The 27,255-nt window shown below is 48.8% G+C and overlaps 1 protein-coding gene across 1 annotated transcript; it reads right to left on the reverse strand.

The window, feature by feature from the left end:
• On the reverse strand, window positions 1–26,964 carry TWIST2 (twist family bHLH transcription factor 2). Its single transcript, XM_064718343.1, has 2 exons — window positions 26,211–26,964; window positions 1–612 (listed from the first exon to the last, which is right to left on the reverse strand). Exon 1 carries the CDS (start codon window positions 26,720–26,722, stop codon window positions 26,240–26,242), a length of 483 nt encoding a protein of 160 aa, XP_064574413.1. The 5' UTR covers window positions 26,723–26,964; the 3' UTR covers window positions 1–612; window positions 26,211–26,239.
• Between the last annotated feature and the right edge of the window lie 291 nt (window positions 26,965–27,255).

Genomic DNA, 27,255 nt, shown 5'->3' on the forward strand with positions numbered 1-27,255 from the left:
AATCATGGAGCAATAAGGGAGAGGTGGCAGAGTGTGGAGGGCAGTCTGTAATCCAGGCTGTACTTGAAACAATTCATGCAGGGAGCTGGGGGCATAGTGGTGGGCTTTTTTCCTTCTTTTCCTCTTTTTGCTGAGAGCCTTGGTCCAGTTTTGCCATGACTGTACAAGAAATCAGCTTTGGAATTAAAAAAAAAAAAAAAAAAAAAAAGATGAATACAGTTAAGGGGAAGTAAAACTCGAACCCAAAGATGCCTCATAAATGCGTTCCTGAATTAAGATTGTTTCCAGAAAAAAAATAAAATAAAAAATTAGCGATAAGACACTAAACGCACGGACAGACAGACAGACACAGAACCCCAACAACAATGAACAACCAGGAATGTTGCTTCTCCTTCTCTCTTTGGTCAGTCGTTCTGGGGAGAGATGCTGCAAAGGCTCAGCCCCTTCTCTTCGGTGCTGTTTTGCTACTCAGTCTGAAATGCTCTGCAAGAGTTCAGAGCAAGGGAGGTCAAGAGGGGTCTTTTGGACCAGTTTTCTTGAGGTTTTTAAGGTTTCAGAAGCTACAAACTTGGATATATCCCAATTCCACTTCAGTCGCAGACACTGGACAGTCTGGAGAAAAGGAAAAAAAAAAGAAAAGAGAAGAAAAATAAATACACCAAATGCAGGACATCTTTCTGAGCTAGGTTGTGTGGGAAGGGCTTTTTCCCTACAAATCTAGGCTGTGGTTCATCAGCAGGCGTTGAATCCTGCCCCTGGTTCCAGCAGCGTGGAGTTAATCCAGGCACTGGGCAAGATCCCAGTGTGCCAGGAGCAAGTGGAAGCACAATTCCTTAGGCTTTTGGATAGACAGCCCAAATTCAGAGTCTGGTAATGTCACAGCCTGGTTTGCACTGGGGTTTAAAATGGTAAATCCCTAGGCAGGAGCAATGTATCCATCAAAACATCAGAATACCAGAATGGTTCCGGTTGGAAAGGACATTAAAGCTCATCTCATTCCTCCTCCCTGCCATGGGCAGGGACAACTTGCACTGTCCCAGATTGCTTCAACCTGGCATGGAACCCTTCCAGGAGCAGGGTAAATTCTGCGGGACAAACTCCATGACCCAGCAGTGCCCCTGGAACCCCCTCTCCTGCTCAGGGCAGGGATGGCTTTGCAGGCAAGGTGCTGTTCCTGCCTTCAGCAAAGCCACCTCAGCTCAGATATCAAAAAGCAGATATAATTATTTCCTCCCACTGAGGAAAGCTTCCATTTAGCTGATTTCCTTTCCTTTCCCTCTCCAAGTTATTAATTATCTAATTACAACCACATTCTGCAGACCAGCTCGGGGACTTGTCAGGCTGCCCAGGAGCACTTAGGAGAGCTCCACCTCTCCCGGTGGTTTGGGGATGCCCACGTCTGACAGATGACAGGCTGACCCTCTCCCCATCCAGGGAGGGCTCCAGGAAAGCAAAATAAAACCCAGGGAGGAGGAAGATACCACGGAGCAATTTGCTGATTTTATTTTTTTAATTTATTATTTTTTCCAGCCAGCAGAAGGAAGGGGTGGAGGATGGTCACACGAGGTTTTGCTGTGTCCTGCTCCTCTCTGAATATGGCTGACACAAAACCGAGGTAAAACCAGATAAAAAGCTGGTCTGGTTCCAGGGATTTTTTTAAATCCCACCCAAGAGCAGAGAGCTCAGCACAAAGCTGCTCCCGGGGCAGAGCTGACGTCTTTAACCCTGGCTGGGACCCCCTGCTCTGGCTGCTGCTGCCCTGAGGCTGCTCCTTCCCACTGGTCCTTTCTGGTTTCCAGCTCCTGCTGGAGAAAACTGGGAATTCCACAGCACTTCGGTGCTGAGGGGCTGATTTTCCTCCCTGTTATGGTGAGGGGATGGTGATGGCCTGCCCTGTGGATTGTAGATTTTCCAGAGCTCTGGGATGGCTCTGCCACATTCCACCTCATGCTGGTTCACTGGAACTGGATTGGCTTTTTTGAGGTGCCTTTAGACCCAAACCGTGCTGTGATTCTGTGAAATGATGCTCTGAAATCAGACTCTGAAATCACACTCTGAAATCAGACTCTGAAATTAGGCTCTGAAATCACTCTGAAATCACACTCTGAAATCACACTCTGAAATCATTGTGAAATCCCACTCTCAAATCACAGTCTCAAATCACACTCTCAAATCACTCTGAAATCAGACTCTGAATCTGGCATGTGATCCTCATGTCAGCAAGCTGGCCCTGTTAGGCTATTGAAGGGGGAAGGAAGGGCTGAGGAAGAGGGAAAATGCCCCAAAAACCTCTGTGAGCCATCCAAGCTGGCCTTGCACACTCCCAGAGATGGGAACTGCTTTCTCCTGGGATTTCTCGGGGATTTCCAAGCATTTCTCTTATCCTAACACAGAGCCCAGCTGTGATGCTCTGCCTCAGCACAGCTTCCTCTGTCTGAGGCCTTTGCTGATCCGTTTTTCCCTGTTTTTGAAGCATTTCCCAGCCCACCAGGAGCATTTCCCAGCCCAGCATGGATGTCACAGAAGCAGGGATCTGCTGGCCTGATGGAAGGTGGCAGCAGGAGCACGGCCCTGGCTGCAGGAAATTTCCCAACAGGTCCCCCAGGCCTTTGCTTATGTAGGATTGGGGTGGGTTTGGTTACAAAAGGATTGAAATCATTTCCGTGACATGGCCAAGAGTGCAAATGAAATGTGAAATGCAGGAAAACTGCTGGAGTTTGTTTGGGTTTTTTGGTTTTGGTGGGTTTTGCTGTTTTGTTTTGGTTTTGGTTGTTGCTTTTTTTTTTTTTTTTAAGGTAGCTTTTGCAATTTCTTTTAAAGTTGAGGGTGTAGAAAAAAGGCTCTGCCCCCAGGGCCTTTTTGTTTTCTTGCCCTACATCCCAGGCACATTTTAGGGTGAATGGGGAAGCAGAAATCCCATGTGGGGTTGGTTCTTCTCAGAGGTAAGGCCTGAACAAGATGGGACAGAGCAAACGCGTCAAGGTGAGGAAAATGTGGCATTCATAGAACCCCAGAATGGTTTGGGTTGGGAGGAATTGTAAAGTCCATCCTGTTCAATCCCTGCCATAGTCGGGGACACCTTCCATTATCTCAGGTTGCTCCAAGCCCTTCCTTAAACACTTCCAGGGATCCAGGGGCAGCCACAGCTCCTCTGGGCACCCTGTGCCAGGGCCTCAACACATTCCGAGTGAGGAATTTTATTCCTCACTAGAATCTCTCCTCCTTCTAGTGTAAAAATTATTCTGGAATAGCCCCACCAGTAGCTTCAAGCAATGCTGGGTTACAGCACAAAATGTGATGCTCCTGCTTTAGGAAATCACTCAAATCCCATTCCTGATCTCAGGAGCCATCATTCCTGGCTGTTTTGGGAATAACTTCCCTAAAAAGCCCTGTGGCACAGAGCAATGAAAAGATCCATGGTCAGGTTTGGACACTTGGCCTTAATTCCTTTGTTGCCATTGTTTTTGTCTTGTGGGCAAATAAAAAATACGGCCCAGCTGTTTCAGGCTATGGGGAGAGTGGGAAACAGCCAAAATTGCTGATGGCATCCCCATGACTGGGAGGATCACTGCTGAAGGGATGTTCCCAAATTATTTCATGGAGCTCTCAGCTCTCCCTGGAGCCAGAATTGATGGCAGCCACTCCAGAGGGTTGTTTGGGCTGGAAGGGACCTTAAGGCTCATCCCATTCCGTGGGCAGGGACACCTTCCATCAGACCAGGTTGCTCGGAACCTCATCCAATCTGGCCTTGCTTAAGTTTAAAATGCTCAAATTCATTTAAATTTAAGCTTGTTTAATTTAAATATAAGCATGTTTCAATTTACAAAAAAAAAAGGCACCTTAAAACAGCAGAATTCCCTTGATTTTTTTGGGGATGTTTTCTACCAGAAAAGCCTAAACCCAGAGGAAATCCCTTGATTTTTGGGGTGTTACCAGGAAAGTGTAAACCCAGCAGAAATCCCTTGAGGCAGGAAAGGAGGGAGCCCTGGAAAAGGCAGCAGGAGCAGGCTGCAAGGCTTCAGAGGGGAGGAAGCAGCAGGGAAAGGAATTCAGATAATTGTGTCCGTGCGAGGGGGCGGAGAGAGGGCCAAAATCAGATCGAATAATGCTGCGGGTAGGGACAGACTGAAACCAGATCCCCTGGCTCGGGCTGTGCTGCCTCTGCTGCTCCATCCTTATCAACCATCCGCTCTTGAAGTCTCCCAGATGAAGGCAAAGCCACAATTATGTGCATCTTACAGCTGGGAAACCATTTCAAAACACATCCCTGGCAGAGGCTCATTCCTGAGCCCCGGGGAGAAGCCTCTCTCTGAGTCAGCCCAGCCTTTGCATAACTTAGGGGATTTATCTGCCCATGGCTGGATGGGGGTGAAACATCCTCCCTGTGTCCTGCAGCTCCCTAGTTTGTTATCAGGAGCAGTTTGAGGGGTGTGTGGCATGAGGAAATGGACACTGGGGCTTTGTCTCCTCTCCCTGGGGCTGTTTCTCCCTCTCCAGACCTTCTTGTGCATCAGTTTGCTGACACCTCACTGTCCAGGGAGGATCATGAAGAGGTGAGGCCACAAGAAGAAGCCAAGGGGAGAGCCCTGGTCCTTCCTGCCTGGGTCTGCTCCCAGCCATTGGAGCAGGATGGAGCACAGCCACGAGGTTAGAGAGCTCCAGCTGTGAGTGCTCCTCTCACATATTGCCAGAAACGGCTCCGTAATTTTGCTTTAAATATTTTTTTTCCCCTCACACAGCTGCAGAAAGGGTTATTGGTGTCCACCAATAATCCCAGAATGGTTTGGGTTGGAAGGGACCTTAAAGCCCATCTCATTTCACCCCCTGCCACGGGTAGTGACAGGTTCCACTATCTCAGGTTGCTCCAAGCCCTGTCCAACCTGGCCTTGAATGGAAAGAACCCCTTGAAAAGAAGAGAGGGATGCTCACCAAGCAGAGGAATTCAATGGCTTCTGCCTGTGGGCTCAAAAACTTCCTATGGAAAAACTTTGGGAAAGTTTTCCAAAACACCTAGAAGGAGCCAGTTCTTCAACATTTCAGGTCAAATCAAACTAAAAAATCAAATTCAGCTAAAATCAAACCTGTGGGCCTGTGCTCACCACAGGGAGGAGAAGGGAATGCTGACAAGTGAAGCATTTTGCTGCTGGGATGCTCAGATGTTCTCTGTTAGGTTCTGCCTCCCTGCAGCAATATTTGGGCAGCCAGGAATGTTGGCCCCAAGGTGCTGCGTCCCTCCCTCACCAGAAAGTTAAAACAAATATCAAAACAGCTTTAAACCAACATTAAAAAAAAGCTTTAAACAGCAAAGGCGCATTTCCCCCAGCCCCGCACTCCTCCACAGGCCGAGCAGGGCTGGTGGCAGCTGGAGGAGGAGGAGGAGGCAGGTTTGTGGGAGCCCCCTTTTGAAAACCTTGGCAGCACATCACTGGAATGGCAGCTCGGAATTGCCGAGGGGCGGAAGCCGCTAACGAGCAGTGCAGCAGGGAAAAGCAGCAGAGCTGCCCCGTGTAGTTTGGGAGAGCCAGGAGCTGCCTGGCTGCCTGGTGGGTGGTTTGGGGGAACAAGCACTGAGGGACACCAGTGGCATCTCCTGGGCCAGGGATGGGGGCAAAGAGGGGCAGGAGTGGCCCCTACCGGCCCTCCTGGCTAGCAGAGCTCATCATCGCTTTCTCTGGCTCAAATCCACTGCCCCACACCAAAAACAGGAGAGAGGTGTGGAACAAAAGGGCAGGGAATGAGGTGTTCTCCTGGTGCAGCTCCAGGGAAATACCCAGGCTGGGGAGGAGAGCTTGCACAGACACTGATGTATCCCTAAAAAGCGACTCTGAGGCTCACACCACATTTCCACCTTCCTCTGCCTCCTAGGTCCCACATCCTGCAGCCTTCTTGGATCCAGGAGGGCTCCAGCTGCCCGGCACTGCCTGAAATGCACACCCAAAACGGGGCCAAAGCAGTGGGAATGGCTGCTGGAAATCAGGGAAGGAGGGTGGAGTTGTCACAGGTGATCCATCTGCTTCTGCTGAGATGCTCACAGCGACAGATCCCACCCTGCACAGACACAGCTGGCAGCCCAAGGGAGAACTTAATTTAATTTAATTTAATTTAATTTAGGACAAAGCTGGCAGTCACTGGGACATGGTCTCTGGTCCCTCTATGCCTCTGCAGGGATAAACACAACTGAGATGTGAACTGGGCTGTGAGAACACCCCCATGCCTCCACCCTGTTTTAGCAGAGCAGATATTATTGGCCAAGGGAAACCTTTCCTCCACCCCCTCAGCGCTCCTGCCAAAATAATACAAATTCTAGGAAAGACACCTTCTCTAAAAATAAACATATACATCTGTGCCTTTCTTCTTTTTCCAAGGGAACTCTGTTGGTCTGGCCTGCTCAGCCAGCAGCTCCTCTGCTCTCACAGTTTTCCTGTGTGCAGCTGCAGTTCCCAAACCCCAGCAGCAGCAGCATCCCTGTGGGATGCTCCGGGATTTTCCTACCCCATGGATGAGACTTTTCCTATGTTTTCCCACTTTGCCTGTCCTTGCACAGATTAAATATTTTGGGAGCAAGTCTGGCTGTACCTGTGGCTGAGCATAAGGAGAAGCAGCCTCAGTTTTTTTTCATCAGTGCAGCACAAAGGCTCTGTAGTAACCTTTACTCCTTGGAGTAAATCAGGGGAAGGATGACAGCCATCCATTATGACTGACTCAGCTGCGTGGATTAATGCCAGTGGAATTAATAACAACACAACCCCCCTGTTTTAAAAGCATCTAGGGTTTAAACTCCTTCTTTCAAATAAAATAATGGAAAAACAAACAAAAAAAAATTGGGGCCACCCACTAAAAAGCAGAGACATTAAATCCACGGAATTCTGGGGGCTTCTGGGAACAATCCACAGGACAGGTACGACTGCCTCGGGAACTCGGGGTGCTTTTTCATGTCCCTGACACAAAGCAGCTGAGACACCTGCGGGCCAGATGTGCACAGCTGTATGTGTGCTGCTGCCCATCAGCCCTCGGCTCCCACCCCGCTCCAGATGCTGGCCCTCACAAACACAGCTTGGAGGGGGGAGCTGGGAGCTCAGGCCTTTCCCCCTTCTCAGGAGACTCCTCCGCACGCAAAGCCCTCAGCAAGAGTCCCCCTGGCTTGCACCATGCAGATCTGGGCCAGAGACCCCCAGGGGGAATTTGGGGAGAGACACTGGCATCTCACAGCTGTGAAGTTTTAATGTCCCTGCATTAAAAATTGCCCCTGGTGGGGGAGGTTTTAGGAGAGCAGATATTATTGGCCAAAGGGAAACCTTTCCACCACCCCCTCTGCATTTAAGACCCAAAACCTCATCAATACCTGCCTTGGAATTTTCTGGTGTTTATCCACAGTTTTGCCATCTCTCCATGGGCACACATGTAAAGGATTTTACCCTTTCCTGCAAAAAGTATGGCATTTGTGCCTACAGCTCTGGGAAGCAAAATCTTGCCTGTCCTGATTTAGCCTTGAAGATGATTGCTGAAAAAAGATCCTTTTTCTTGGCATTTGGAGTAGGAATGAAGCTGTGTTTGCTTCTCAAACCTGCCAAAGAAATGCTGGGGCAGCTTTTCCTGAAGCATGGATGGATTTAATCCTGTTTTTACTCTTATGGATCCTTACAAAACACCACAAGGAGCCCTTAGTGAGAAGAAGCCAGGAAGATTCCCAATCTCCTTGCCAACTGTGCTCAATGCCCAGGTTTTGGACTCCCATCCCAGGTGACATTCCCAGATGTCTGCAGGAGAAAGGATGCTACTCTGGCATCTTCCCCCCACTATAAGGCACACCCTGAAGGTCCCTGAATTACTTAATCCCAATTCCCTGGTCCCATCCTCAGTGTTTCCCACATGGCAGGTGCTGTTCCTTGTTCCTCAGTAACTCCCTGGGCTCTGAGCAGTGGAGGTGATTCAGCCCCAGGACTTTGGGAAGGGATTGTGCCTGGCCAGATCTCCATCTGGGATTAATCAGCATGTCTTCCTTGAAGTCAAGGGGCCAAATTCTCACTTGGAATAAACCGGCTTAACCCTGCTGCAGTCAATAAAGGCCCTCTGATCTTTTTTTTACGGCAAGAATTGCTCAACTCTTTAAAATACCTGGGGTTAGAGGGTGCTGCCCTCGTGAAGGGGGAGTTGTATTTTATATGACAGACAATCCTGCTGGGGGAAGGAGTGCTCGGCATGGAGTGAGCCACTCTGGGTTTTGTGGGGCTGGGGTAAAGCATTGGGATAGGGGTTTTGGCACCCTGGGAATGGTGACAGTGAGTTGGAATTTGAATAGGTGTGATAGGCCCGGCTTGCTCTGCCTGCCTTATCTCCTTTTGCCCCAGGGCTCTTTCTCTCCCTTTTCCTTGGCCTGACAGCTACATCAGCACAGCACAAAACTGGCAAAAGCCACCCTGATTCCCACATCTCTCCTCAGCCCCACATTTCTTCCAGCCTTTAGTGCAAGTACTGCACAGTACGGTTGTTTTTCCTAAACTTTACAGCTGCTGCCTTCCATGCAGTTGGCTTTACCCATGCTCAGAATCACAGAATATCCCATTCAAAGCAGGTTTAAAACCCTTAAACCAGGCTTCTTACATCAAGCCCTCTGGATTTCAGCCCCAGTCCTTTAAGGTACTCAACCCATTCCCTGCCCTGGTGTTTATAATCATCTCTACCACTCTCTTTCCTCTTCCTCCTCCTCTCCTTGCCAGCCTCTTCCCAAGAGATTCTTGGGGGTGCCCAGCTCCTTGGGGTCCCTTGTGTAGGGCCAGGAGTTGGACTTGATGCAGGCAACAACACAGTGGCTGGTCAGGGTGGGGATATTTTTTCTTTATTTCTGTGGGTTTGGATGCTGCCATCCTCCTCCTGTGGTCAGTGCATCCCCCCGCTCCCCATCCGGGCTCTGAGCATCCATGAATCATTTTTCCAAGACTCCCAGGAGCAGCACCACTGCCTTGAGCCCAGCATGGGGCTGGCCAGCTGCTTTATGGGCTTCCCTGAAACTGCTCCATGGGTCGTTTTGGGCAGGCAAACCACAGGGAGCAGGACAGGGAGCCAGATCTTACTCACACCCTCTTCAGTTTCCAGCCTGGATAGCGCAGCGAGCTTCCCAACCCTCTGCTCTGCCCCAAAAGCCTCCCCTCCCATCAATGGACACCCTGAGGGGTTTAATTCCCGAAGCAATGACGGATTAATGATTTCTAGAATCTTGTTTAATTCTGCTTGCTGTCTGTGCCGCTGCTCCCTGTTCCTTTCCTATCAAAAATTATCCCCTTCAGAGCTCCCGTGTCACCTTTTCATCACACTTCTGGATTTTAGAGGTAAAACAAAGTTATCACTCCCTTGCTGCTGCTTTCCAAAGGGGAGCAAACACCAAGTTCAAATTTTCAGAGGAAGAAGCATGCAGAGGTGGAACCTCTCTGCTTGAGGAGAAAACAGATTGGCTGGGCAGTGTTTAGCAGAGGATGCAATCAAATGTTCAATATTTCAGTGTGTGCTGCCCGAGTGTGGAAACCCAGGGCACAGGGAATATTTCTCTGTCTTCTCTGGGGTGCCCTGACCCCCAGGAGAGCACTGACTTTGACCCTCATTCATGGAGAAAGTGTCCTAGAGCTCAAGATAGACTGGAATCCACAAAAGTGTGAAATAGATTGTAGAGAGTAGTGTAGGTGTGTCAGGTGAGAAATTGAGGGTTTGGGATTTTTAGTATGTTGTGGATGGCAGCAAGATGGAGGGCACAGGGTGTCATCCTGATTTTTTTTTCATGCTTCTTCATGGATTTGGGTGGAATTTTGTAATTGGACAGAAATGTCCCTATTGCAGGCTCTGTGGGATCAGTTATTGGGTTAAAAGGGGAAATAATCTAGGTGTCAGTTCTTAATTGGATAATTTAGTCTTAAAAGACTTTGTAACAAGAGATTGTTGGCCATTTTGTGCCTTCTAATGAAAAGCTGCAGAACTCACAATAGTGAGACTGTTTTACTGATAAGAAATAAGAAACACTTGAGTCCAAACATGAATTACTGTCTCAAGCGCCTTCAACCAAGACACAGAGAAACCCACAACTGGTACCTCCACACTCGAGGAGCAAATAGATCAGCTGGTCAGTGTTTAGCAGAGGATGCAATCACATGTTCAACATTTCAGTGTGAGCTGCTCCAGCAGCAAACAGATCTGTTGGTTGGTGTTTAGCAGAGGATGCAATCACATGCTCAATATTTCAGTGTGAGCTGCTCGAGGAGCAAGGGGAGGAAGCAATCACATGTTCAATATTTCAGTATGAGCTGCTCCAGGAGCAAACAGATCGGTTGGTCTGTGTTTAGGGGAGGATGCAATCACATGTTCACTATTTCAGTGCGAGCTGCTCGCCCCGCTGGCCGGCTGGGGTTTAGCACATGCTCTGCTGACTCAGAGCGGGCGCAGCCAGCGACTCCCAGGAACATGATTTGTGTGCAGCACGCACTCAGCAGCCGAGGGAAAAAAAGCCCTGGAAAATCGGTTTCCACGGTCTTTTCCAGCCTGTCATGCTGCAGAAGAGCAGATGTGTGTTCTCCTGTCTGCAGTTGTCAGGTTTTTGGGGTTTGGGTGATTAAAGGAACGGGTTAAGTGGACGAGCGAGCGCGGCTGACTCAGCTCGGCAGCAGCTGGCTGGCCTTGTTTAGGTTTGCCAGCTGCAAAAGCTGGGCTTGTTTGAGCCTCGGTGAGTGACCCCTGCGAGGTTCCCGCTGGGATAATAACCTGTGGCACTGATGCAATCCCTGCTCTGGGGGAAGCAGCATCTGCTCCCAACAAAGGCTCCGTGCTGGAGCTTGGCCGTGCTGCTCCTCTCTGGGCTTCACTGCAGGCAGAGCTGAGCCAAGCTGGTGCTGCTGGGTGCCAGGGGCTTGCTCAGAACTTGCTGATGGGCTCCTCTGCTCGGGTTTGCAGCTCAGGGAATCTCAAATTGGTTTGGGTTGGGAGAGACCTTTACAGGTCGTCTGATCCGACACCTTCCTCTAGACTGGGTTTTTTCAAGCCCAGGGGTGAAGGGAACCTCTGGTTGATGCTGAACAGCTTTTCTGCTCTGTGCAACTGAGTTTTACACACGGTTTATATTTGCAGTACAAGATGTTTAAGTTTGGAATTCTCCAGGTTAAACCAGCATGTGATATTTGTGAAGGGAGGGAGGCTGGGTGTTACATTTAGTGACTGAAATGAAGGTTTAGAGGCTTATTAGGGAATGAGATTGAATGCAGGGAGAGAATAGGGAAGCTTGGATCTGTCTCTGTCTAGAGAAATGTGTTCGTGCTTCTGCACACAACACACAGATCATCTGTGATCCCAGATTCCATTAAATATCTGGGTGTGGAGGATGTCTGGGGTGACTCAATTTAAGAACTTCTCACTCCTCTGTGTGCTTTTTACCCGTTAAAATGCTTTGGTTTTCTTTTGAAATTCCTAGTTGCCGTTGTTACACAGGCACAGATGGGTCTCACCATACCAGAAAATCACAGAATGATTTGGGCTGGAAGGGACCTGAAATCTCATCTTGTTCTTCCCTCTGCCATGGGCAGGGACACTCTGCTATCCCAGGCTCCAAGCTCCATCCAACCTGGCCCTGGACACTTCCAGGGCTGGGGAAGATTTGTATCTGTGTGTGCACTGCACTTTTCACCTCCAATACAGCCCTTCCCCAGCAGTAAATATCAGTGTGAATCTATGCACAGACATTCAGGTTAAAGGCTCCCTAAAAGCAGCAATAATTGAAACCAATACCAATAAATGAGATGATTTTGCCTGAAATGGCAGAAGAAATGCGAGTGCTGGGCCAGGCTCCCCTCCTGGAAGTGCACGGATGCACCCGACAGGAACCCTAACCTGACATCCCACACGCTTTGGCTGGAAAAAGTGATCTCTGCCCTCTCCATACTTATTTATATTTTCAGTTGACTGCATAATCTGGCCCTCTAGAAAGTCCCTTCAGGAGGTCACACAGCTGAAATAATAGCTAATGAATTTGTAAGAAAATTATTTCAGACTTATTAAATGCTTTCTTCCTTCCCTTCCAAGTGTTTGCATGCTGTTCCCAAGCTCTGTGGGCTTGGAATAAGGAGGCTGGCAGGACTGTGCCAGCTCCAAACACTTCAGGAGAGCTGCTGGCATTGCTTTTCCTTCCAGAGATATCCTCATTCTGCTCCCATCTCCTCACTTTGCTGTTCCACCTCTGCTTTTGGGATGGCCATAAGTCCAGGGGATGAGGCTCTTGCACTCCTCCAAATGATTTCCATCTCTGCTTCATTAATCGTGGATTGGTTTGGGTTGGAAGGCACCTGAAAGATCTTTGAGGGTGAAAAGACCTGAGTTTATTCCTCCAGTGCCTGGTTACACAAGCCAGGCCCTGGCTGCAGGAATTGGTGATTTGTGTCTGCTCTGAGGGGATCTGCTCCCCTTTTCTATGGATGCCAAGATCCTCCTGTGTGCATGGGCTGGGGACAAGGGGCTTAATTTTTGGGGACTTCACTGCCTGGCTCCCTGGTGAGATCCAGCCAAATCATCTTGATGGCTGAGCAAGGGAATGCCTGTGGGATTTTCCTTGCCAGGAAAAGGAGCTGAGATCAGACATGGAGACAGCCTGGGACAGCTCTGAACCAACTTGTGCCTTCACTTGGACTTGAGCTGTATATTCCAAACTTGACAATGCTGCTTCATCCTTACTTATGCTGCTCTTGTGTGTTGGGAATTTTAGTTTTTCCTAGAGAGCCAAAGAGCAACTAAATGATAAAGGCTGCTGAATAGGAGTTTAGGCTGGAATTCTCAAAAGGATCAAGAAAACTTGGTGTCTTTCAAAAAATTCCCAGCTCTGGAGGGGCCCTAAATCTCTTTGGCTTCAATCTGCTCAATCATCAACCCCAACAGATTATGAACTTAATTAATCAGTTAATGTAGTATTTTTAATAGGGTAAATTTCCAGCCTTTGGGTTTTAGGTGGAAAAGCTTGAGCACATCATCTTTGAGTTCTAAACTAGCAAAAAAGAGCCTAAAATAAATTTTCTGGAATCCTGCCTCAGTTCATGTCTGATTAGAACTGGAAATTGCCTTGGAATAAGGAGGGACTAGAGGAAAATTACTCCAAGAGGTATTTGGGCCTGAATTATCCAGCAGCACTACTTAGGCAGTTTTCCCTGCCCTGAATTTTACATCTGTGTGCTGACCAGAGCAGTGACTTTTATTTTTATTTGAAGCATCCGCATCCCTACAAAAACCTCTGGTGGTTTGTGAGCCACAGCTCTGCCGATTTAAATCACGCCTAAATCTTTAAGGCCAGCCTGATTTATGCTGGAACTGCTGGCTCATCATCTTTCCCTTTAATCACTGGGGTTGTTGGGACTATCCAGCCCCCCTCAGTCACTTTGCAGGATCCTGCTCGAGCCGGAGGCCTCGGGATGGCTCCAGCCCAAGTGACCTCCTCGGGATCCTGGTGCAGAATTCTCCTGGTGGTACCCTGAGATCAGCAGATGCTGGCCTTTCTCTCAACTCCCACTCAGTGCCTCAAATCCCAGGGAAAGCTCTCCTTCCGCTGCTACACCCTCTGCTTTGAAGACAAAAGATGATTCAACAAGATATTTGAAGTTGGGGGGGGGGTGGTGTGTGTGCGGGGGGGAAGGGGGTTGGATGGCTCAGCTGCCTTCCAAAACTCACAGGGCTTTCCAAAGCTGGAATTAGGACATTTCCAAAGCTGAAATCAGGATATTTCCATGCCCAGCTTGCCCTCTCCAGAGCTGCCCTGGCACTGATGCATGGCAAGACCTGTAGCAGAGCTAATTCTCCTGCTTGCAATTCTTCTCCCAGCCCTTCCCCAGTGATGTGGCTGAGATGCCCTCTGCCTCCCAAAAGCCCCAGAAAAGCAGCCTGTGGATAAATGATTTGGTGCTGTGATGGGTGTGAGGAGCCTGTGCAACTCCAAGGAGAGTCTGGGTGCACCAAGTGGGTGCCTGTGGATCCAGAGTCCCGCAATTGGTTTGGGCTGTACTTTATTTTATTCATGGCACAGCCTCTCTCTGCTTGTTTGGGAAGTTTTTCCTGCCTTTGCTGCCTGGAGCAGATCCCAGAGAGCAGCACAGCCTGCTCTCTTCATTATCTGCCCCACTAATACCTCTTTTTTATTTTTCCCCTCCCTCCTTAGGTCACTTGTTTTGGGTCACTTTATCCTCAGAGCTGAACCCACGTCAGGGTTTTCCAGCTTTGTTGCTTCTGTGACTCAGGAGGGATGTTTTGCTCTCATTTATTAGTTTTTCTGGACAGAATACAAGAGGTTAAACACTTCAGAGAAGCTTATTGTGTATTTACAGCCGAGGTAGGTTTCTAAATCAACAGTAGGTCGTGTATTGGAGTGACTCACAGAGCTGCTTAACCTTTTTCCTTCCGTTTTTGTCCCCCTCCAAATCTGAGGCACAGCAACATCTGCAATTCAGATCTTTAAGATGAGAAGCTGTGAAAGGAATATAAAGGGCTGAATGTAAATCCAGCCTGGTGGCACGTGAATCCCTTCCCTCTGGCAAGGTCCTGCCTGCTGGGGAGGGGCAAGGCTGGCACTGCAAGAGTTAATATTTGTTTTTTGGAGGGGAAACTGAGTCACCATCCAGCAGGGCATCAGCTGGAAAGAGCCTCAGCATCCCGTGGCACTTCTGCTGCCTGCCCAAAGCAGTGGGAAACAGGATGGAGGTGACCAGACAGATGGGAGCAAGCTGGGGACTCCCTCCTCACCTCTGCAATTTGCTGTGCTTCCATGTGTATGTGTGTGGTTTTATTTTTTGGGGTATATTTAATGAATATTCTGAATAAAACAAACATTATTGAGAGAGGAATAGAACTAGAAAGAAGTTTCAAAAAAACAACCTTAAAAATAAACTAGATGCTTTAGAGAAATAGTTAACTCCTGATTGTAATAGCATAAATTATAAAATCTATAATGTCTTACCCTTCTTATCAGACTAAAAATAAAGTTTTTAAAATGCCTCTCAATTACCCCATTTCTAAGTCAGAAAAGGGTAAAATCTAACACTTCAAACCCCCTTTTTTCAGTGTGGAGTTACAGACCCCCCTTGTTCCTTAGCAGCAAAGCAGGCCTGAGACATTTTCACTCCCAAATCCCAACCAAACCCCTGCACTTCCCCTGCCCAGCAGCATTTAGTGACTCTCTTCTAAGTGATCCTTGAAATCTCTCACATTTTGGGGTTTGTCCCTCTCCTCTCCCTGCCCCAGGATCTTCAGGATGGTCCTGCCAGCTCTCTGTGCAGTTTTTGGGGTCTCAGCCTGTGCTGAGGTGCTGCAGGAGCATCTCTCTGAGCTCCAGCTGCTTCTCATGCACCTCAATCTCTGGATTTTTAATGAACCCAGTCCCTCAGGGAAGGGCAGATGTTTCTGTGGCTACCAGCAGCTCTGGAGGATGCTTGTCCTGCAGGATTAGGGCTGACCTGGGAGGTTTTGTTCCTTGTGTTTAGGCCACGAATTGCCTTGCCAGCTCTGTGTGGTTTTTCCCTCATGAAAGGATTGCGCTGCCTGACCTTCTTGGAGTCATCTTTAAAAATTGGGGGTGTTTATTGGAGTGGCTGTTGATAAAGGAAAGCATAAACCTGTGCTTTTTGTGTTTGGAGCTAATTTAAAATCTCCAAGAGGTTTGAGATTAAGAGGAAGGCTGGGCAGGGTTAATCACATACTCAGGAAAACACAGCAGAGAAATTAGTTGTTTTTTTTTTTTTTTAAAGAGTTTTTCTTTTAGAAAGGCAGCTGTGACTGCAAGGTGGAGGCACACTCTGATCCTAAATTAAACAATCTGGGAGTCTGCTCTCCTGATGATCACTGACAAAAAGTGCAAAATTTGGTTCCTCCTTGTCTCAGGCAGTGAGATAGCTCCTGCTGCTCCCAGATATCCCTGACGGACACACAGGAGATGTTATCTTGGGATGCAACCCCAAGCCCACCTGATTCTTTATTTAATGCAGTTTACCCTGCCCTCTAGTGCCAGCAGGTGCTGAGCCAGCAGCTCCTGTGGTTTTCCAGCTTTTCCTTCTCCCAGCCTGGGAATCTGCAGCTGCTGGGGAGAGAGGACGGAACGTGGCCAGAAATGTCTGTGCACAAACGTGTGGGGAGTGGGCATCTCAGAGCAGCTCTGGAGCTAGCACGGGCGCTTGGAAGGAGATTTTGGAGATGTTTGCGAGGAAAAATGAGCTTTGTGAGGGGAATGGGAATATACGTGGCAGGCTGTGCGAGGGGAGGCTTCAGAGGTTGTTTCAGTGACAAGCTTGAAGTGAGATCTTCAAGCCTGGGAAGTGCTTGGAGATGAAGGGGATGGGGTAACACCTGGAGATAGATCTCTTGCTTTTCTCTCGAAGGAAAGGGGGGATAATTTGCTGTTTAAGAAGCCATCTGAGAGCCTTTTTTCCCCCTCTCTGCCGGGAGGGGAGGCTCCCTCAGCCGCGGCCGGGGCTCTGCAGTCACATCGGTTCTCCCCAAATCCCCTCGCAGCCCATCACACCTCCCTCCCTCTCTCTGCTGTGACCCTCCTGGTACTTTGAAGAGCCCAGCAGAACAAAGTTTTACAATGTGGGGTGCAGTAGTGCCACCTTTGGTGCTGGCTGCCGGGCCTGGTGTCCCTCCCTCATGCCCTCCCTCCCTCACGCCGGCCGGGCCGGGCCCGCCACAGCCTTTGCACAATTTCCTGGGTTATTTCAAGCTGTCGGGAAGGTCCGGCCGAGCTCGGGAGGGGCAGGCAGGGCTTCGGCCGGCAAAAAATGGAAAAACAGCCACGGATAAGTCTCCTCCTCCCCTGTCCCCTCATCTTGGATCCCAAACTGGGGAAAGGCAGAGGGGGGGCAACACCAGAGCAGCACCCCGAGCGTGTGGGGTGACCCCCGGTTCTGCTGGGCTGGCGCTGGCCGAGCTCTTAGGGTGGGTTTGTTTCTTTAAGGTGTCTCCCAGAGGGAGGATCAGCCAAATGCGATGTGGCAGCTCTGGTAACTCCTCTTGGCTTTCAGCACGGCCCTAGCTGATCACACAACTTGCTAGTGAAGAAGGTACAGCTGTCCAGGCCTTGGCAGGCATCCCCACCCTCCGCTCGCTGCCAAATCCTCACTCGCTTTTTTATAAAAATTCTTAAGTTTCCTAAGAGAATGGAAACGGAGCAGCCTCATCTGTCTCCCAGCCCCTTCCAATGCCTCCTGGACCTGCTGGAGCAAAGCCTGGTGTCCCTGCATCCCTCCATGCCGCTGGGATGTTGGCAGCCAGGGAGAGGGAGAGCCCAAATTCCAGGGCTCCTCTCCTGTTCCAAGGGGCTGGAGAGGGGACCAGGATTAAGGATTGGTGTGCCAGCAGTGCCAGCACTGTCATTGAGGGTGGTTTGGCATTCCTGGCTTGGGCATTCTCCTGGGAGAAGCTGGAAGTGGGGGTAAAAGCAAGCTTGCCCCCGGGCCCACAACTCTCCTGAGTTCTGCCCTGCTTGTGCCTCATTGTCCCTGTTTGCACTTCAGTGGAGCAGCTCCAAGCACCCAGGTCCCAAATTGTCCCAGCAGCTTTCCCCCTGAAAAGTTTTAGGCATTGATTTCTGGCTCGGACTCCCTGTGACAGCTCCAGGAAACCTTCATCTCCTCCTCTCCCTCTTTCAGAAACGGCCCAAACCCTCCTGGTTTTTGGAATATTTTAGCCCCGTGTGCAAGTTTAAGGATGTGCCTGAGCTGCAGAGAAGCTGCCAGGCAGCCTGAGCAGTGCAGTGGATGAGTAATTCAAGGCAGGGGGGAGCCTATGGATTTCCTCTCTAGAAAGAGCTTTTGGATCTTCAAACAACACAAATGTGGCTGTAGCTGTGTGAGAAACTGTGCAGTAGCATTTCAGCAAAAGATTAAGGAAAAACAGCATTTGGGGGACAAAAATACATTTCACAGCTGGTGAAATGATGGCATTAGGAAATAGGTCTGAATGTGCTCTAAACAGGAGGTTTTATTTTCTGGAGGAGCAGGGGTGAGTGTCCTTGGGACTTGTACACGTACCTCGGGCATCGCAGTGGGCATGCAAACCTCGCTAATTGCAGCAGAAAATGAGCCAGTGATGCATATGTGAGAACAATAAACCAGTATGAAAAAGCGGGAATAGATTTCAGACTGTTGTGTTTCAGGCCAGGAGATTTTTCTCTCTGATTCTGACATGATTATCCCGAAAAACCATATGATTCCACAAATTGATTCTGACATTATTATCCTGAAAAATCTTACTATTCCACGAATATGCACAGTTAAGGAATAGCTACAATTTTCAAAGTTGTGTCTGTTTCCCTCGGCAACTTTAAAATATTTACCTTTTTCCACTCGTTGGGAGTGAAAGTATTGCCTGGTTTACAAAATAACAGCGCTTAGGAGGAAAGCTTCCAGATTAACTCGGTCCTATTGAAAATCAGCATGTTTTGAGCTCCCAATTCCCTACCCTCAGCCTCCTGGGCACATGGCGTTGCCCTGGGGGGTGCCTGGAATTGTGGGTTTGGTGTGACAGGGACTTTTTGAGGCGCATTCCACCACCAGCTTCCCTGGAGTGAACAGGAAAAGCAGTGGTGAGCTATTCATTTGCACGCGTTACAACAAGAAATATTGATCGTCAGATTGTTTGATTGTAAAGTTTCCAAGGGAATCACTGGAAAGGGATCTCTGATCTCCTCTGTTCATGAGGTCCAAGCTGATTTAAACAGTTCAAAAGCCTGAAACTCTTCTCAGTCCCAAAACCCAAGTGCAAGCTCATCACACCACGATGGAAGAGAGAACGCGGCCGCTCCGCCGCACTCCAGCTCCCTTCCAACAGCAAACATTTCAGCCCCATCTGGTACAAAATAGATTCTTTAGTGCTGGCAATCCCAGGCATCTCTTAAACAGCCCCTTTTGGGGTCAGGGATGAAAAAGCCCTTGTAAAATGTCGGGTTGTTCTGTGCACAAACCCCCACGAGCTGGAAGGGAGCTTTGGAGATCGCGGGGCCGCGCCCGGAGCGCCGCGCTTGCAATTACTGCAGCAAAAAGGCTTGGTGCTATCAGAAATTTCCTGGGCTTATCAGGCAAGATAGTTAAGCAAAATAAATTAAAATATGCAGAATAGCCATCTTATCCAATGTGCAAAAGTACAAGTTAATATGCTGTGTGTAGAACGCTTTTTTAATAAACTGCTGTTATCTCATCCGGCCTGTTTTTATTATGTGGTTTTATGCCCTGGTTTCTCACTGGGAAATTTCCAAGGGGGTGATTCCCTGGTGCTCCCAGAAGCACTGCCATGGGTGAAAATGCTCTGCTTCCATGCAGAGGCTCAATTCCTGCCACTCATCCTACACTCGGGAGCCCACTGATGGGCGAGCTCACCTGTGTGTTTGGGGGAAGAAAGACTCAAACTCACAAGAACTGGCATAAAAGTGCCTGTGGGATGAATTTTGGGGGATTGTGGAGTGGAGGTGGTGCTGGGCATCCCAGTGGGCTACACATGAGAAGGACAGGAAGACAAGTGCTCAGCTGGGACAAATAGAAAACCTATTTTCCCCATCCAAACCCCTTTGATTAAGGAGTCATTAATAAATTTCATTGCATTTCTGTCCTGGCCATATTCAGGGTGGGATTTTTGTGCTGCAGGGCAAGTGTGGTCCTGACAGCATCCATGGGTGATGGTGCTGGGATTTCTGGTGGGCCCAGGTGGCTTTTATGCTGGTAGATTAAACTATAAACTCCTTTCTTCTCTTAACAAGGTGGTTTATCTCCAGTTGCCAGTGCCAGGTTGTTTGCTGGGAAGCATCTCCCAGTTCATCTTCTTCCCGAGTCCACAATTTTCTTTGTTTTATTCCTTGCATTTCTGAGTTTCTCCTCCCAGGCAGGAATTCTGCCTAAGGAGCCGAGTTTCTCACACAGAGAAATCACATCGTGATATGCATAAAATCTGCCATAAGGGTCAGCCTGAAATGTGAATTTTTGTGTCTCTGGCAGGTTAATTTTGTTGAGGAGCTTGGTTTTGGTTACACTGGGTTTATGCCTTGGGGGACTCCCTCACCCCAGCCACCCAAACTGCTGTTTTTCCTATGAAAGCTTCTCCCTGGCTTCATCCCACCCTACTGAATTTTCCAAGCTGGATTAACTAATTATTTTTAATAGGAGGCTCAGCACAGCCGTGATTCCCCCATTTCAGCAGAGCAATTTGGTTTATTTACATTTAAGCACAAACATATGATTTTTAAAAGAGGCCTGAACAGCTAAAACCGAGGGCATAATCAGATAAATGACTGCACGAGGATTTTTGGTGGCTGAACTCACCCAAAACCCAATTCATGCATTTTAAAGCATGTGTTTGGCAGGTCTGATAACTCTTAAAGGAAATGCTTCTTGGGGGTGGCAGCTAACAAGGCAAAACTATCTTATTAGGAATTCAATTAAAGCTAGGCCAGGCTTACTGGACCTCTTCCAGTAAATATATATCTCAGGCTGAACCCGTAGACATCTGGGTCTTCTCTCGCGCCCACCTCCTCCTTTTTCTGTTTTCCAGGCTGTGGTTGAAAGGTGGAAGGGAGCTGGGAGGAAGAGCAGGGACTGTCGCTCACCACAGAGTGCAGGGCACAAAGATTATTTTCTATTTTGGTGTTCTGATCACTTTTGTGATCTGGGGGAGAGCGGATCTTCCTCAATCCCATCCCTTGCCGAAGCGCGGGTGTAAAAAAAAATTTTTTTTAAAATCCCAAATCACATAATTATAACAAAGAGAGGTTGGATCCAAGAGGATCCCAGCCCCTGGGCAGTGCCAGACAGCCCCTGGATGCTGGTTTGGGAATGAAGAATCCGTGCTGCCTTTTCCGTGCTCGTTTTGGAGTATTAGATCAACAGACCTTTTCCACAAAAGAGACCCGGAGGAGTCAGGGAACAAATCCGGAGAATTCAGGGATCTAATGGCCACTTAGAGCCCTCTGTTAACAGCAGGGCTTAGGAGTTGTTGCCGCTTATTTCACGTTTTTATGGGAGTGGTAACCAAACCTCTCTGTCCCGTTTGCACCCTCCTCCTGCAAAGAACCTGTCTCCAAATTCCTGACGCGGCTTCCCTTGATGTGACAGAGAAAGACTGATTTTTTTTTCTTCCCCCATTCCCGAGGGAAAACCCTCCTTACTGCTAAACACTGATAACCTGGGGCTCTGGGTGGCAGATCACAAATAAAATTCAAAGAGGGATCCTCTGTTTTACCCCCCAAAGGCAGGAGGAGAAGCACATCCCAAAGAGCTCGCAGAGCTCTGATTCCCACGTCTTTGCTGCACAACTGGCAGGGGAAGGACAAGGACATCGGGGCTGGTGTGGAAGTGGTTAAAGGGATGGGTCTGAGGGCAAGGGCTGCCTTGCCTTGATTTATGGGCTGGCTGAGTTAATTTGCTCTTTCTGTGTGATTAGTTGTTGTTGCTGAGTGGTCATCGTCCACAACTACAAATCTAATTAATGCCGGGATGCCAAGTGTTGTTTTGGTGATTTGTTGTTTGTTTTTTCGTTTTTTTGGGTTTTTTTTCTTTTTTTTTTAATCCCTGGCAAATATTTCTACTGTTATAATTCTTGAGAACTGATCATTAATTAGCGCGAGCCTGCTAATATCCAGCTGGATGGTTTCTTGGTTTTCGTCACTTCCAAATTTGCCTGAAGAAGGGAATCAGGAGCTCCGAGCAGCCACCGAGGTGTCTGGGGGGATCAGCAGCTTACAAGGAGCAATTTGCTTTTTCTTCCCCCTTCGCAGCTTTCTGCAAAACCTGGGAAGAGGGGTGAAAAGGGGTCCCTGAAAGATCCGCTTTCCCCATCCAGCTGTGATTCCCTGACGGCATTTCCCGCTCGCCCTGTGTTTCGGGGCTCTGGTGCCGATGCTTTCCACGTTCGTGGCCTCATCAAACCCTTCCTGTAGCTCTCCAGCAAGACATAAATTCTGGAGGGTTTGGGCTCGGAGATTTCAAAGCCGTGCTGAAGCACATGGAAATGATTCTGAGGGCTACGGCTATAAAAATAATTATATTGCCGGGGGAAAGAGTGACATGAAATGTCCCCAAAAGAGATCTCAGCGGTGGTTCCAGGATCTGTCCCAGCTCTGTGAGACCCCGCTGTGATCTCCAGGGCTCATTTATCACTGCTACCTAGAACTGCGGGAATTATGCCCCCAAAAAGCACCGTAGGAAGCAATGTGAAGGGGAGGCTGCTCAGGAGAAGCGTTTCAATCTCTCCCTTCGTTTTAATGAGGATGCTCTGAAAATCAGGGCTGCTCTGCAGAGCTGAGCGGTGTGAGGATGACTAATTTGGAGACAAATTAGGTCTACTTAGCCCAAATGTCTGCCTCGATTGTTCCCTTAATGACCCTTCAACGCACATCTCTCCCGATAGGAGTTTCACCGCAGCTCTGCCTCCAGCAGATTAAGTAATAACATGTTTTTACCACTTTTCTAAGCGTTCCTTCGGACCCGATCCAGCATTTTCCCTCCGCCATGCGTGTCTCCAGCTCTTTCTGATGGGTAATTCATTTATTTGCGTCTAGCCCCCTGGCAGATTTGTCTCTTCGCATGTCTCCTTCTCCGGAGCATTTCCCTTGCACCCTCTTTTTCAAAGATCCCTGAGCCTGAGCGGTTTTTGGCTGACTGCAGCGTGTTTGGTGTCTGCTGGCTAACAGATTTATCCTTTCCCAAGGAAAGACACGAACGTAAACAGAGGATCCAAAATGCATTTTGCTGGGCTTTTTAAATGCACTGAGATGAAACCCCCACCCCTCCCCGCCGCTACAAGGCTATTAATGTAAATACCAAACTTTACAATCCTTCCTGTCAAGGAAACTTATTTACATTTTTTGAAGGATGCGTATAAAAAAATGGGGCTTTTGGGACAAAAAAGGGCTTCGTTCCAGTGTCACTACACCCCCAGTTAACTGTGCAGACACTATAGAGTTAGGTTTTGTTCCCAGGGCCAGCAGAGATAACATCTGTTTGCTCCTTTAAGGAGAAAAATGAAATAGGATGCTGGTGTTTTATACTGGAAACAGCCCTGCAAATCTGAAGGGGCAATGGGATGAGGGCTCTGGGTTGAACACACACATTAAACGTGGCTTCTCCAGCATGGAAAAGGTGGGAAAAGCGTTTCCCAGTGCCAGTGCCAGCCCAGAGGAGGCAAAGGGCTCGTCTCCAGTGAGTGGGAAGGAGCAGCAGACTGGTCTTACTGGTGCGGGGCTCAGGGCTGTGCTGCTGGTCCTGCCATCCCAGCTGGACAGGTTTAATCCCTAACAAAACAAATATCGGGAAATATACTTTTTTTCCTGGTTTGTTATTTTCAGTTTAGAGCCTGTGGAACATTTCAAAAGCAAAAGGGAAAAGTGGCTGCGAGGGGAAGGGCGCAGGTGCCGGCGGTGAGGATGGGGAGGTTTTGGGGGGAAGGAAGGCTCGGCTGAAACATCCCACTGCAGTCCTAGAGGTGCAAAATCTGCGCCTGTTTCTCCTGCAGCTCCCGGAGTCAGTTGTCTGGAATTCCATGGAGCAGAACAGGAAAAGCTCTCGTGGCCAGGGGAGCGAGCAGCAGTGACCTGCTGACGTTCGCAGGGGCCAGGTGGCATTTTCCCAGTTCCCAAGGCTCTGATTTTCTAATCAAAAAGCTCCTCTGATTTTTGTTTTGCTTGCAGCCAGAGGGGAATGAGCCTTCCCCTAAGGAGAAAACCTTTCCTTGCTTCTTTCTTCCCAAAACCTCAGGAAAAGGGAGGATGGCAGCCCAGCCTGAGCTGCGCTCACCCCACGTTTGCAGTTCCTACTCCCTAGGAAAGGCAGGCGCTGATCCCAAACCCACACAGCAATTTCTTATGGATTTTTTATCCATTGGGGCAGCACAGGCTGCTCCCCTCCAGCCCATAAAAAGTCCCACCACCCAACTAAACTTGCCTGTTCTCAAGGGTTTCTTGAGGACCTCGTTGTAGCTTTATTTTTTATTTTCTGGCAGCCGTAATTTCTGTCGCCATAAACGATAGAATTTGACACCGCACCGCACCAGGCCATTTGTCAACAACCTTTTCAACAGTCCAACCACACGCGTGTTCCTGCACAGCACAGGCACAGGGAAAGGGGCAAAGTTTGGGATCTTCCTCTGCAAGAGCCACCACAGAGCACTGGGTTATGGCGAAGGAACCGAATTCCGATTTATTCCAAATCAAACCAAAACGTGCCTGAGTTTGGTTCTGCGTCACGATTTTTCCATTATATCCACACATTTTTTTGGAGATAGGAACAATCTGAGCGCCTACCTATAAAATCTGCCTCATTAGAGCAATGTTAATAATAATTTAACCAATGTGGGGCGTAAAACATGGTTTAAAAAAGGCAAGTTTTGCCCCGTGTGCTAGGAGGGTTGTGTATTAGATAACAGATTTCCAACCAACCTTGGCTAATGGCAACACATCATTTGGGAAACAACAGAATAAATGCATTGTTCCAGCCCAGCACTTTCCTATTCAGCCAATCTAAACTGCTGAAGAAATATGTGTTCGGGACATTTTACATCTGGTTTTGACAAGAAGCCTGGGTTTTTGTGTGGGGATTTTTTTTTTTTAATCTGTTTGCTGCAGTTTTTTAGCAAGATTAGCATGGGAAAAGGCTCTCTGTTGTATAAACGGAGGGTTTTGCTTTTGAAAAACCCGCTCAGATTTGGATTTTTGCAGTTGAAATCGGGGCACGACATGCAAAATACAGGAACGCCAGAGATGGCCATAAACCCCACAACAACCATGTTACCTATTTAAATAAAACTAAATAACAGGCAGCCCTTGCAGTGGGCAGAATAACCAATTTTGAGCCCTTTTTTCATATTTTGTGGAATCACTAGAAGAGCTTAATTCCAGCACCAAAGTGCAAATTCCAAACCATTTCAGGATGCAAGCAAAACATTTATATCTAAAATGGTTTTAAGTCCGTTTTACGCCACTAGTAAGTCCTGGTTTCACAATTTTTTACCTTTTGGAAGTGAGGCACTGCAGTCGCATCAAATTTTTGCCTGGTTCTATATATTATTTATTCAAAGGTGCCGTTCATTGCTGACCGAACAAAGATGGATTTGCCTCTTTAAACAAGCCCGGCCAATGGGCTGGGATAAACTTTCCTCTTCAACTCTGCACATGATGAAATTATTTCATTTTTACATCATAAGGGTGGCGGGGAAAAATGTCCCTTCAGAGTGTTTGCTTGGTGAAATGGGTTTGTGGGCTCTGTTTTTTGTAGGGAGCCCCAGACAGCGCCCGGCCAGACCCAAACTCCGCCTGACACTACGCAGAGCTGCTCTGCTTAATTAGCTGGAGATGAGGGTGTTATTAAAAGGCTCTTTTTCCCTCTCCTTTCTGACTGTTTATTCCTCCCTCCCAGAATACTACAAAGGCAGCTGAAGAGGAAGTAGTTTTCTGCTAATGGAAAGTGACGAGGAAGGGTTTGGTGAGGAGAGTAAATAAGAAACTGCGCCTAACGCCAGCTGCTGCTTTACCGTCACTTTGGGGAAGGGAAACTGGACAAACCCAAAAATTTAGCAGGCTTTCTCCTATGTCTGTTTGCTTTCTGCTGTGCGAGGGGGAAGGGGCACAGCCCGGGACTGCAGCCGACATCTGCTGCTTGTTTCTTTTAAGAGAAACACAACCTGGGGCGAACCCATCGCCAAGCCCCGCGTGGGTCCTGCTGACCCCCGGCCCCCCAACTGGGAGGGGATGTGACCACCACGGGGCTCAGCACTGGAGTTTTTGGGGTGCAGGCACCCACAGAGCGGGGCAGCAGCTGTTTTGGATCCCCTTGTCAGCCCGTTGTGGCCATCAACTTTTCCTCTCCGAGCCCTTCTCCGAAGCAGCGCTTTCTGGCAAATGTCACACGGTGACGGTTTCCCCTCTGTCCCTCATCATCCAGCTCTCAACACCATCCCCCTCTTACTCCCCATTCCCACAGAGCAAAAGCATGCTGATTATTATTTCCCTCCCCCATGCCCCAAAACTTTGGAGATATCTCATTTTTGCCTTCCTGAAACCTCCATTTATTTGAATTTCCTCCGGCACAGGGGGGGAGCGGGAGGAACTGGACGTGCCTACGCTGCCCTCCAGGTCGGCGACCCCAAACCCATCAGCATCCCCAGCATTCCACAAAGGGCAAAGGGAGGGAAACAGACCCAGAGCATCGTTCAGGAGAAGAGAAACGGGTACGTACCCCTTGGGCTGGCCCGGCCCGGGCGGTGGCTAGTGGGAGGCCGACATGGACCACGCTCCCTCCATCCTCCACACGGAGAAGGCATAACTGAGCCTCTCGTGAGCCACGTAACTGCAGCTCGTCATCTTACTGTCCATCTCGTCGCTCTGTAGCACCTGGTAGAGGAAGTCTATGTACCGAGCCGCCAGCTTGAGCGTCTGGATTTTACTCAGTTTGTCAGAGGGCAGCGTGGGGATGATTTTCCTCAGGGCGGCAAAAGCTTCGTTGAGCGACTGAGTCCTCTGCCGCTCTCTGACGTTGGCCAGGATCCTCTGGCTCTGCAGTTCTTCGTAAGATTGGGAGCTGGGACTGGACTTTTTCCCCCTCTTCCCTGGGTTGGGGCTGCCATCTTCGCTGGACTTCTTACTGTATCTTCTCTTCCTGCCAAATCTCTTTGGCTGCCTTTCCAGCTCCTCTTCACTGGTCCCCAAGCTATCCACAGGGGAAACAGGAGAACTGGAGCTTTCTTCCATGCTTTCTGCAAGAAGGGGAGGGGAAGAGCCTTTCCCCCCCTCCTTATGTTATGTGAGTGTGTGTGTGTCTTAAATGTGCTTTAAATTCCTGAGACAGATCCTTTGGAAAAACAGGAGGACTCTTTTTCTCTTTTTTTTTTCTTTTTTTTTTTTTTTTTTGCTGACCAAACGTTTTCCAGGTTGCTTGAAGGGCTCTTATTTCAAGGACCGAGGTTGTGTAAAAAAATTGAGGTCTTGGAGAGAGGAAGTTATTCTAACTTTTTGGAAACTTTAGCTGAGCTCAGTTGCTAAATAGTTGTCAGAAGTGAGGGAGGTGCGGGGCTCCCTCCTGATTGGCCGGCCAGGTCGGTGGGAGGAAGGCTTTTCCCCCGCTAAACTTTCACAGTTTTATGTTACACTTAACTAAAATCTTGGGAATGCACCTCGAATCAAAGATAGCTGGCGAACGCCACCCCCCGCCCCCGGGGATGCTGGGTTTGCAGCACCCCTCCGGGATAACCCCTGGGGTTTTTGGGGTGCCTCTCCCAGCTCCG

The sequence above is a fragment of the Zonotrichia leucophrys genome, chromosome 7 (genome assembly GCF_028769735.1).
Source record: "Zonotrichia leucophrys gambelii isolate GWCS_2022_RI chromosome 7, RI_Zleu_2.0, whole genome shotgun sequence".
In the NCBI taxonomy this organism is placed as follows: domain Eukaryota; kingdom Metazoa; phylum Chordata; class Aves; order Passeriformes; family Passerellidae; genus Zonotrichia; species Zonotrichia leucophrys.